The sequence below is a fragment of the Emiliania huxleyi genome, assembly GCF_000372725.1.
Source record: "Emiliania huxleyi CCMP1516 unplaced genomic scaffold EMIHUscaffold_27, whole genome shotgun sequence".
In the NCBI taxonomy this organism is placed as follows: Eukaryota; Haptophyta; order Isochrysidales; family Noelaerhabdaceae; genus Emiliania; species Emiliania huxleyi.
In genome coordinates, this window is record NW_005200011.1 from 103,245 (window position 1) to 114,285 (window position 11,041).

The following is an 11,041-nucleotide window of genomic DNA, read 5'->3' on the forward strand; positions in this document are numbered from 1 at the left end:
GCTTCGGGGGCGGGAGAGGGCAGAGGCGCACAGGCACATGACGGTTCCTCGAGGCAGGGTTGGAGCGCGGCGGCGCTACTAATGCTGCATGCACACACGCCTGGTTGTCTAGGGGCCGGGGAGGGTTGAGCCCGCGAGGGGCCGCCTGCGCTGCGAGGAGCAGCCGCGCGATGTCCTCGTGCCCGCTGGCGCAGGCGGCGGCCAGCGGCGTCTGGCCGTGGCGGTGTCCCTTGTCCACCGGCGCGCCCGCCTCGAGCAGCATCTTGCTCGTCGTGATGTGCCCGCCTACGCTCGACACAAGCACACGTCCGCCACCGCCCGCCCTCCCTCCGCCCGCCGCGCAGCGCGGCCCGCCGCGGCTCGAGGCGTACAGCGGCGTGGCGAGCCACTCGGGCGCCATCACGTCGACGCGGACGCCTGCTCGCGGACGGAGCGAGGGAGGGGTGAAAAGACGCTCTTCACGAGGCCGGCCGCATCTCGGCCACACCTCGAGCCACATCTCGGCCACATCTCGGCCACATCTCGGGCACATCTCGGCTAGATGCACGCCGTCGGCGAGCAGCTTGCGCAGCCCTGCCACGTCGCCGTGGTGGGCGGCGGCGTAGAGCTGCACCGCCGGCGGCGGAGGCTGGGCTGCCGCCTTAGCGGCCCGCTGCGCCTGCGCCTGCTGCTGCTCGACGTGCCTGGGGTGGGCGGGACGGGGCGGGTGAGAGGGGGCGGGGGATGTCGGGGGGGGAGGGGGGGTGTCGGGGGGGGGGGGAGGCTGCGGTGAAGGGGGCGGGGGGTGGGTGAGTAGAGGGCAAGGGGTGGGCGGGGTGAGGGCTAGTGCAGAGGAGGGCGCTCGGCGGTGCACAAGCGACTAGGCAGGGAGAGGGAGAGAGCGAGAGAGCGAGAGCAACACATAGGCACGACAGCGCACCCCTGGGCCGGCTCGAATGATCTCGGGAGGCTCGGCTAGTCTCGGCTCATCTCGGCTGGTCTCGGCTGGTCTCGGCTGGTCTCGGCTGGTCTCGGCTGGTCTCGCACCTCTGAGCCGGGCTAGGTGCATCGCGCTCCTGCTTGGGGGAGGGAGGGAGGGGGAGGGGGTCACTGGGTCATCCTCGTGTGCTGAGGAGGAGGAGGAGGGGGTCCTCTTCTCACGCGCGCAGCCCCGAGGGAAGGGGAGGGGAAGGGGGGGGGGGGGGGGGGGAGGTGAGGTGAGGTGAGGGGGAGGGGAGGGGAGGGGAGGGGGCAAAAAAGGCAAAAGGTCGAGGCGCTCCTCGGCAGGCAGCTTTGCGAGCAGCATCTTCACGATCTGCTCGTGGCCCTCGCGGCGGGAGAGGTCGAGCGGCGACCAGCCCTGCACGCGCAGCGACGGGTCCGCGCCCGCCTCGAGCAGCACCTCCACGAGGTCCGCGCGCCCAAGATGGCAAGCGAGCCAGAGCGGAGTCATACCGCTCGGGTCGGTGCGGTTCACCTGGGCGCCCGCCTTGATGAGCATTCGCGCCACCTCGGGCTTGCCGCCGTCCTGGCACGCCTTGTACAGCGGCGTGGCACCATCGTCGCGTGCGCCGTCCACTGGCGCGCCTGCGCGGATCAGCAGCCGCGCCGACTCGATGTGCCCAAACTCGCAAGCGACGTAGAGCGCGGTCGCGCCGCCTTGAGGGTGCCGCCAGTTGACGTTGGCGCCGGAGTGGAGCAGCGTCTTGACCCGTTTAGTCGCGCCGTGGTAGGCGGCCGAGTACAGCGCAGCGTCTGCCATGTTTCAAAAAAAGAATTTTATTTGCAGGGCACGCGCCCCCCAGGGCTAGGGCTCTCTTGCCCGCAACCCGATCCCGATCATCCGGCCCGCTGGGTGCGCTTCTCAGCTCCCCGGCCCTGGATGTGAGGTTGATGACTGCCTGCACTCCAAGTGCTCCAAGCACCAAGGCGCAAGGGGAATAGGACCGCCGCAAGCGGCGTGGCGTGGAGCGGTTGTGCATCCCTCCGGAGGCCGCTCTGCGCCGGGGAGGCGTTGTTGGAGGCTAGGACGCAAGCGTCCGTCCCCCTTTTCAAACTCGGGGCCCACTCCGAGCCCTGCCCTAGCGAAAATTTTTCACAATATCGCAACCGCGATACCGCGCGATATTTGGCGATAAAATGCGATAAATGGCGATGTTGTGCGATGCTCGCGATCACGCGAGCCCTTCACAGCACGCCTCAGCGACGCGCGTGAAGCGTTACACGTGTCAGTCCTGGGCGCCGAAAGTGCGAGAGAGGTGCGGGTGGGCGGCGGGAAAGCGCTTAGGGTACCCCTAGGGTTCTGAGGGCCGGATTGTTTTAAGACCTTTTAAGAAATGAGGAGGTTTGGGGGCTCAAATTGTCATTTAAGAGATTGCAGGCACGGGGGGTCCCTCTTTTAAGTCCGTTTAAGAAAATCGGCCTCGCCGGCATGCGTCGCTGGGTTCCGCGCCGGTTTCTCCAATACTGCCGTTATTAGGCACGAACCCGCCACTGAAGACACATCTGTAAGTCTGGTGCACATATGGCAGATTTGTCAATGGTACCGCGTCTGCGACGCGGGCGCCTTGCGAGCAGAGCCCTTAGCCACCCTTTATGTCTTGCGCGGTCATAAGATCTGCGAGCTGGGGATAGGACCGCCGCAAGGTGCAGCAGCTTCCTCCGCCGACTCGTCTGGCTATGACACCGATTTACCGGACGAGGTGCAGCAAGGTATGAGGTCCGCAGGGTATGTGGCGCGCTCGGCATGAGGACGCAGTTCGACGCGGCGGTGGCGGCGGGCGAGCTTCTCGAGCTGCTCGAGAGCTTGCCGCGAGGGGCGGTCGAGGCCTCTGTCCGACAGATGCGGGGTTACACCCGCACGGGCGAGTGGCCGGAGCCCATTCTCGCTAGCCCTGCCCCGCAGCGCGGCCGCTCGCCAAGCCCCCCAGACTGAGTGGTCAGATGGATAGTGCCCGAGAGCGAGGGGTCCGGGGGGGAGCACAAATAGGACGCCCAGGCTAAGTGTAGAGCGACACCCCTCTAGCCCTACTACCCACAACGACCATTCGCATTCCACAACCATTCAACATCAGATTTGCCTCGCGAGTCGCGTGCTGAGCCCTGGCCTCGACACCTCGACACCAAACCTCGACACCAACTCGACACCTCGACACCCCATGCCAACTCGACACCCCTCGACACGGACAAGCGTGGTACCAGCCTCGACAGGCCTCGACAGGCCTCGACAGGCCTCGACCGTCGACACCTCTACCCCTCGACACAGCAGCTCGACACCCCCCCTCCACACCGGGCCTCGACACCTCGACACCAGGGCTCAGGTCGCGTGCGTCCCTTTTTGCGTGGGAATAAAGCCGTACGGAAAGCACTAAGCTGTTTTCTTTTGGGTCCTGTGGGCACCCTACCCCTTGCACCCTAGCCCTTGCCAAGGCTTACTAAGGCCGCATTAATACGGACACCGGAGAGAGACATGCAAAAAATGCGCGATCGACAATAGGAGCAAACAGCTGAGAGAGAGACGCCCCTTCCCCCGACCTCACAGACTGAGAGAGGGTCGAGCGCGAGGCGGGACTGGGCAGAGGGGCGCGCGACTTGGCAGCGGAGGACCGCGCGCCGAGAGCGGCTGCGGCGGCACTCCACGGGCGGCGGTGCACCCACGACACAGCCCCGATCGAACGAACGTAAGTGTAAGTCCCGATGCACGGGCGGCGACCACAGGCCGCGGCAGCCAGCGGCGGGTGCGGCGACCAGGGCCGGGGCGGCGGGCAGCTGCGTGCCCGCACCCTACAAGCCGCGGCGGGGCTCACTTGCCCTTGGCCGCGACCTTGAGCCAGTTGCACGGCCGCATCTTCTTGTTGACCGGCACCGACTTGGTCTCGTCAGAGACGCGGAACATCACCTGCCCGGCAGCAGGCCACGTCACACCAGGTCTGTGGCGCTATCATGTCAGGCGGTGGCGTCGGGCGGCGAGGGCGCGCCGGTGCGGCATGCGGCGCGGAGAGGCGGGTGCTAGATTGGTGGGCGGGCGATGGGGGAGAGGGGGGGGAGGGGCGACTGCCGCGCGCCTTTGCCCCCTTGCCCGCCAGCTCGAGCACGCGCGCCTCCCACCAGCAATCGTCCGCCGAGATCTCGACGATCTCGCCCGGCACGGGCGCCCACCCCTTGTCGCAGTCGTCGGGCGAGAGGCGGAGCCGCGCCTTGTCAACCTAGCGGCAGCAAGGCACGCTGCGGAGCTGCGGGGGCGGGCAGTGCAGTGTGTCGCCAGCCCTTGCTCTCGCGAGAGGAAGGGGGCGTGGCGAGCTACAGCGTGCGCGAGTGCAGCGCGAGTTGTGAGGGGCGGTGACACAGAGGCGCACGCAGCGGGTGCGTGCCAATCTCGGGCCAATGAGGTGCTGGTCTGAGGTGCTGGTCCACCTTCTCGCTCAGCTTCTTGCCCTGTCGCGCGGGAGGCCGGGGCGAGGTCGAAGGCGCGCGGGGGAGGGGGGGGCGGGCTTGTGCGCCAGGGGCGGGGTCGGTAGGCTGTCGACGAAGGCGGTGTACTCGGCTAGACCTCGGCTAGACCTCGGCTAGATCTCGCCTTGCTGTCGACGAAGGCCGTGTACTCTACCTCGAAGTCCTTCTTGCCCGCCTACCTCGCGGCAGGAGGAGGAGTGACGAGGCGCTGCGCACCGCCGTGCCGGCCCCCCTCCCGTCCCCCCGCCTTCTTGACCACCGTCGCGCCCGACCACGAGTTTTGGAAGCCCTCGTCCTCGTTCTTCACCTCGACCGAGTCGCCCGCGCTGATCTGAGGGCCGGGCGGCGGAGATGGCGGGGAAGAAGGGGTGAACGGCGGGAGGGGTGCGCGTGCGCGTGGGCGTGGCGCGGGCGGGAAGGTGGCAGCGAGGAGGGTGGCGGAGGGTGAGGGCGGGGGGCGGCCGCCTTTTGCTTGGAGTAGACCTCCGCCTGCAGCCCGGCCTCGAAGTCGTCGACGAGGTCGTCGTCCATGATGTTTGCCTGCGGAGAGAGAGGGGCGGGGGGAGGGGGGGGCTCGCCCTGCCCTGCCGTGCGCCGGCCACCTCGGGCTCCCACGTCGCCTCGGGCTCCCACGTCACGTCGTCGCCCTCGGCTGTCTCTCGGCTGTCTCTCTCGGCGGTCTCTCGGCTGTCTCTCGCCTCGGGCTCCCACGTCACGTCGCCGCCCTCCCACTTGATCTGGTAGAGCACCTGCGGGGCGTGTGCCGCGCCAACTCACGGGCTCGCTCCGCATCGCACAGCGGCGCTGGCGCGCCGCCGCCCTCCCTGCTCTCCCTCACGGCCGGGCCGCTCGCCTTGCCAGCCTTGTTGAACTTGATGCCGATGATGGCGTCGACGGCGATCACCGCGTCCTTGGCCTTCGCCTTGGCCGCCGGCTTGGCCGCCCTCCTCGGCGCCGCCTTCTTGATCCCCTTGCCCTTGGGCGCCGCCTTTGCCTGCTTCGGCTTCTTCGGCGCCGCCTTCTTCGGCGCTGCCTTGGCCTGCGGGCAGAGCGCAGCGGCTCGCGAGGGCGGGAGAGCGGCGGGCGCGGCTCGGCGTCGGGCGGCGCCTTGGCCTTGGGCGCCGCCTTCGTCGGCGCCGCCTTCTTGGGCTCCGCCGAGCGCGTCGCACGCTCCTTGACCACCTACGAGCGGTGGAGGCGCCTCGCCACCGCTACCGCCTGCCGCCACCGCTGTCCGTCTGCTGGCGCGCCGAGGAGGCGTCGGCGACCGGCTTGGACGGCTTGGGACTCTTGGCCGACGCGGCCGCCTTGGCCTTGGCCGCGGGCTTGGCCGCAGGCGCAGGCTTGGCAGGCGCGGCCTTCTTTGCTGGCGGCTCCTCGGCAGCCGGCGGCGCCTTCCGCTTCTCAGCGCTGCGAGAGGCGCGGTCGCGCCTGTCCGGGACCGGCGTAGGCGCAGACTTCTTCTTCGGCGGCGGCGGCGTCGCCTTGGCAGCTGGCTTCTTCGCCTGCGAGCGGGCGTGTGCGCGCAATCGAGCGTTTCTCTCGCGACGCGGCTACCCGCTGATTTGAGCGTGCGGCGGCGAGCGCCGGGCGGCGAGCAGGTGGAGCAGGTGGGGAGAGGACGGGGAGGCGAACGCTGCTCGGCGCCGCCAGCGGCCGCGATGGCGGACCTTGGGAGCCATTTTCGCGACGGCAGGTGAGAGCAGAGCGCGAGCACAAGAAGGCAGGCCTCCAATCCCCGAGAGGGCTGGGGCTGTGGGCTCTGCGCTCTGCGCTCCCGCCATCGTCTCTGTCTGGCGTCCACCCTACCGCGTTGGTGACCCAGTCCGAGCGAGATTGTGTTTCGCCTATCTGTCTGTCTACATGTATCTATTCGTCGTCTGGTAACCCGTCCACCACAAACTAAGGACCAAGCCCTCGGCCCTCCGTCCGCCCTCGAGCCCTCCGCCACTTACATGTACATGTAGCCCAACGACCTCCACACCGCGCCCGCCACTTCCGTCCGTGCTCCGTCCCCGCCCGCCCGCTTGGGAAGATAGTTCCACCTCCGCCCGCCCGCCCTCGTTGGGTGGGATGGGATGTGCAAGGTTTTCCGGCAAACAAAAAGAAAAACAGAGTGTCCCCAGCACTTTGCGTTTCCGGAAATTTCCAGGGAAACAGAGGGTGTTGGAGAGAGAGATTTTTAGCAATACTGTAGTGAGCTGTGAGCTGTACACGGAGCGAGGGTCTGTACCGAGGCGTACAGGAGCGATCAAACCAAGATCACCATCGTCCTGAAAGGGACAAAGCTATCGTCCTGAAGGACCACGACGAGACGCCGTCCAGGACACATCCCTCTGGAACAAGGCATCTCGACTATCGGACAGTACTCAACAGCAGGGACATCTCTCTATATACACGAGTGGGGTATTCACACTCCCAACACTCCCCCATTGTCTGCGCGGTCTTCAGATGCGGCAGACAACACAGCGGAGTGTGAAGCAAGTAATTGTCACGCTGATCAGAGGCGCGAGCTAGTGAACGTGGCATGTGACCTTCCGTCTCCCGGGCCAAGGTAGTAGACTATCTGAGCGGTCGACTGGATGTCTTCAACATGGGTAGTAGAGCTTGGTCAGCCGCGCGCGGCGATCCGAGCTGAGCGCCGCGGGGCGACGGGTTGAGCGGGCGCAGCTCGCGCGGCGGGCGGGGCGACGGGCGCGCCCCTTGGCGCCGCTGGTGCGTCGGGAGGCTCGACGCGGACGATCGCCTCGGGGACTTGAGGGCGTTCTTGTTCGACGGCGCCGCGGATCTTGAAGGGTTGCCAGGCGCCGCCGAGGGTGGTGAAGGAGAACTCGTCGAAGATGACGTCGGCGGTAGAGATGATCCGCCGGACGGCGGGGATGTAGACGAGGTACTTGGAGCGCCGCGGGTCGTGGCCGAGGTTGATGCCCTTGAGACGAGTGGGGGTGAGGTCGTGCGCGCGACGAAGTTTGTGGCGAACTTGAACTTGTGGATGCTGAACGGCAGAAGCTTGAAGGGGCCGCAGAGATCGGACGCGACTCGCTCGCCGAAGTGGGTGTAGACTCGGCGATTGGTCGGCTGACTCGGGTGGCCTTTGCGGCGTCGATTGAGGCGACATGCAGCGCACTCACAGCGGTCGCTGCCGGGGCGGAAAACGTAACCTCTGTAGCGCAGTGGCCCGATGATCTTGTTCCTGCCAAAGTGGCCGAGGCGGGCGTGCCACAGGCCGTAGTCGGCATGGTCGGACGGGCGCACAGGGAGCTTGTGGCGCTCCTCCGGACCGATGAGGGTGGTGTCGAAGGCGTCGAAGACGGAGCCGCAAACGGGGTCGCTGGAGGCGTCATCGGTGTCCGCGGCGAAGGCGTCGGAGATGACGGGCTCGGGCGAAGTCGTCGTGTAGACGAGGAGGGCTCGTCGGATGCCGCGCCACAGGCGGCGGGCGGCGGGAGCGAAAGCGAAGAGGCGAAAGGCAGAGGAGGGCGAAATACCGCAAAGACGCAGTGTCGCCACATTGCACAAATGTCCAAGCCTCCCCCACGATGTGGTAGTCGCAGCGATCCTGGACAGAAGAGTGCCACCGTTGTCACATTTCAGCGGCGCAAGGCTCTGGTCGTAGACAGTTGCCATCGTCCAGAGCGGCGGCGGCGACGGAGTTGATGGTGGTGAGAGAAGGCGTCCAACATTCGTGCGAGCAGGCAACTGGACGGCTCGAGAGCTGGCGGCGGCGGCGGTGGCGGCTCGCAGGAGATGATAGCGAGCCGGTAAAGTGAAGAAGGAGAGATGAAGTTATCGATGAAGATCCGTGCCCACGAAGCCGAGCTGCTCGTGGTGGGAACCGAAGAGGAACAGACCGCAGAGATCACCCGGATCATGCTGCAGGGCTGCACGGCCGAGGTGCCGAGCAGGCTTCTGGCCGAGGTGCCAAGAAGACTTTGTGCAGGGGCTCTGGCCCTGCCCGCCACCACGACGCCCCGCAGGTGTCCATGGTGCTGGCTACCGTATTGAGCGCTAGCCGGGAAGCTGTGCGGTCGCACCGCACCAGCACTCACGACGGCCGAGTTGCCGTCGATCTCCTCGCTCCGCGATCTCACCGGAGGTACCATGTAGTGAGCTCAGAGCTGTACACGGAGCGAGGGTCTGTACCGAGGCGTACAGGAGCGATCAAACCAAGATCACCATCGTCCTGAAAGGGACAAAGCTATCGTCCTGAAGGACCACGACGAGACGCCGTCCAGGACACATCCCTCTGGAACAAGGCATCTCGACTATCGGACAGTACTCAACAGCAGGGACATCTCTCTATATACACGAGTGGGGTATTCACACTCCCAACAAATACCAAACAAATCTAACACTCACGCGTCATTTGGGGCCTGGAGCCCTGTTCACGCTTGTTGTGTTTGGTGCTCCATTCTGGCAAACTCGCGAGTTTCCCTGAGTCTGAGAGCTGGTCTGCGACTGCGTCTGGGGCAAAATCTGAGGCAAAATTGAGGAAATCGACAAAATACACAAAAAACAAACAAAATACCCAGGCGGTCGCAGGGTAATTTCCAGGTATACACGGGCAAAGCTCGCTTCCGAGCTCTCACGCCGCGCGTAGGGCCCTTAGGGGCCTAGAGAACACAACCCCCTCTCCCTTTTCTCCCAGTAAGCTAAAAGTACGTACACGGGAGAGAGAGTACACGGGTTGTGCGCAAAATTCCCGGCATTTTGCCGATTTGGCCTAAAATTTGGCTGATTTTGGGCCCAAACCAGCCTCAGACTCGGCTCAGCGCCCAAAATTTGACGATTTCCACGGAGTTTTCCCGGGAAAATAGTAATAGAGAAGAAAAGAGAGGTGGAGAGAAAAGGAAAGGATAACAGACGGGGTGCGAGAGGCAAACCTGTCATCCCAACGCCCTCCGCCCTCCGCCCTCCGCCCTCCGCCCTCCGCCCTCCGCCCTTGCGGTGGCTGGCATTCTTCATCTTCCGCACCAAGTGGGAGGGAGGAGAGCCCGTTCTTTTGCGTGCGACACGCGATGTCCGAACCGGCTCCCGCGGCCTTGCGGCCCACCACCAAGGCGGAGCGGCGAGCGCTGCAAGAGAAGCAGCGGGCGGCAAAGGAGGCCGCCAAGGCCGCCGCCGGTGGTGGTAGCGGCGGCGGCGGCGGTAGCAGTGCGGGCAAGGGCGGCGGAGGCGGAGGCGGCGCCGCAGCCAAGGCAGGCGGTGGCGGCGGTGGTGCGGTGGGAGGCGGCGCCGGCGCGGGAGGTGGCGGTTCGCATGGCGGCGGCGGCGGCGGCGGCGGCGGCGCCGTCACGGGCGGCGGCAGCGGCGGCGGCGGCGGTGCTGGCCGGAGCGCGGGCGGCGGGACAGGCGGAAAGCCTTCAAAGGCGGGCGGCGTGGACGAGGCGAAGGCGGCGCTTGCAACGAAGCAGGTGCCTCTGTTCTCGCACCTGGTCCAGTACGAGCGCGAGGCAGCGCTCTCTCCCGCCGCGATTGGGCGCGACATCCACCCCGCCGTCCAGTGCGCCGGGCTGCAGGCACCCACGCCCCTCTCCCAATCCACCACCACCGCTGCCACCGCCACAAGCCCCACCAACACCACCGCCGAACCACCCCCCCCCCTGCTTCCGCCTGCCTCGTCTCCTCTTCTCCCGCCCTCACCCTCCCCTCCCCTCCCTCGACCCCTCCCCTCCCCTCTCCCCTCCCCCCGCGCCTCTTCTCCCCTCCCCTCCGCATCCCCTCCTCCCCCCGCGCTGCAGATGGCCGAGGGCCTCCTCTCCGGCACCAACGCGCGCGTGGTGGCCATGCTCCGTGCACTGCAGGCCGTCGCGCGCGACTTCCGCTGCCCGGCCGGCAAGGTGCAAGCAGCGCACCGTATGCGCGAGAGTGGGCCGAGAGAGTCGTGTCGGGGGAGCTCCCGCTGCCGTCTTTGGCAAGGGCGGGGAGAGGGCGTGGCGCGGCGTCGCTCATTCACGGCGTCTCCTCGTGGCGCCTGCTCACAGCTCCGCGCCGCCGAGCAGGCACTCTCCCGCGAGCTCGAGGGGAGGATCAAGCTGCAGATCGCGCACCTGCACGACTGCCGCCCGAAGTCGCTCGCGATGGGCGACGCGATCAAGTGGCTCAAGCTCCGTGTCAGCCAGCTGCCCGCGCACCTGCCTCCCGACGCGGCCAAGCGCATCCTCTGCTCGCAGATCGACACGTGCCGGGCCACTGCTCGAGGGAGGGGCGCAGACTGCGTGGCGAGGCTTGAGCGACGAGGTGATGTGGACACAGGTACATCGACGAGCGGATCGAGCTCGCCGACCGCGCCATCTCCGAGTCCGCCTCGGCCAAGATCGCGCCTTCGGACGTCGTCCTCGTCTACGGCCGCTCCCACGTCGTCGAGGCGACGCTGCTGCACGCGGCGGCGCGCGGGACCAACTTCTCCGTCGTCGTCATCGACGGCGGCCCTCGCTTCGAGGGGCGCGCGATGCTGGTGCGGCTGGTGGCGGCAGGCATCCGCTGCTCCTACTCGCTGCTGCACGCCCTCTCGTACACGATGCCATCCGTCTCCAAGGCCTCCCCCGCCCCCCCGTCCCCCCTCCCACACCGCCCAGGCCTGCACAGCGCTGCAGCGTCCTGCCCCCCG

General features: G+C 67.0%; 3 protein-coding genes across 3 annotated transcripts in view; 1 reads left to right on the forward strand and 2 right to left on the reverse strand.

Annotated features, from left to right (window-relative positions):
* Positions 1–3,402: 3,402 nt before the first annotated feature.
* On the reverse strand, positions 3,403–6,113 carry EMIHUDRAFT_450507 (hypothetical protein; the record flags this gene model as incomplete). Its single annotated transcript, XM_005776909.1, has 10 exons — positions 3,403–3,877; positions 4,044–4,184; positions 4,393–4,413; positions 4,556–4,606; positions 4,679–4,762; positions 4,897–4,971; positions 5,130–5,180; positions 5,270–5,470; positions 5,700–5,936; positions 6,102–6,113. 10 exons carry the CDS (start codon positions 6,111–6,113, stop codon positions 3,782–3,784), a joined length of 969 nt encoding a protein of 322 aa, XP_005776966.1. The 3' UTR covers positions 3,403–3,781.
* A 269-nt stretch (positions 6,114–6,382) lies between these two features.
* On the reverse strand, positions 6,383–8,058 carry EMIHUDRAFT_206521 (hypothetical protein; the record flags this gene model as incomplete). Its single annotated transcript, XM_005776910.1, has 5 exons — positions 6,383–6,491; positions 6,966–6,997; positions 7,172–7,360; positions 7,396–7,523; positions 7,593–8,058. The coding sequence occupies 5 exons, from the start codon at positions 8,056–8,058 to the stop codon at positions 6,383–6,385; spliced, it is 924 nt and encodes a 307-aa protein (XP_005776967.1).
* A 1,391-nt stretch (positions 8,059–9,449) lies between these two features.
* EMIHUDRAFT_100973 (hypothetical protein) overlaps positions 9,450–11,041 on the forward strand; it is a gene marked incomplete at both ends in the record, with an annotated part of 2,491 nt that continues 899 nt past the window's right edge. The window contains 4 exons of the mRNA XM_005776911.1: positions 9,450–9,845; positions 10,173–10,271; positions 10,434–10,612; positions 10,687–10,960. Coding sequence (XP_005776968.1) covers positions 9,450–9,845; positions 10,173–10,271; positions 10,434–10,612; positions 10,687–10,960 — 948 coding nt within the window. The remainder of the gene's footprint in view (positions 9,846–10,172; positions 10,272–10,433; positions 10,613–10,686; positions 10,961–11,041) is intronic.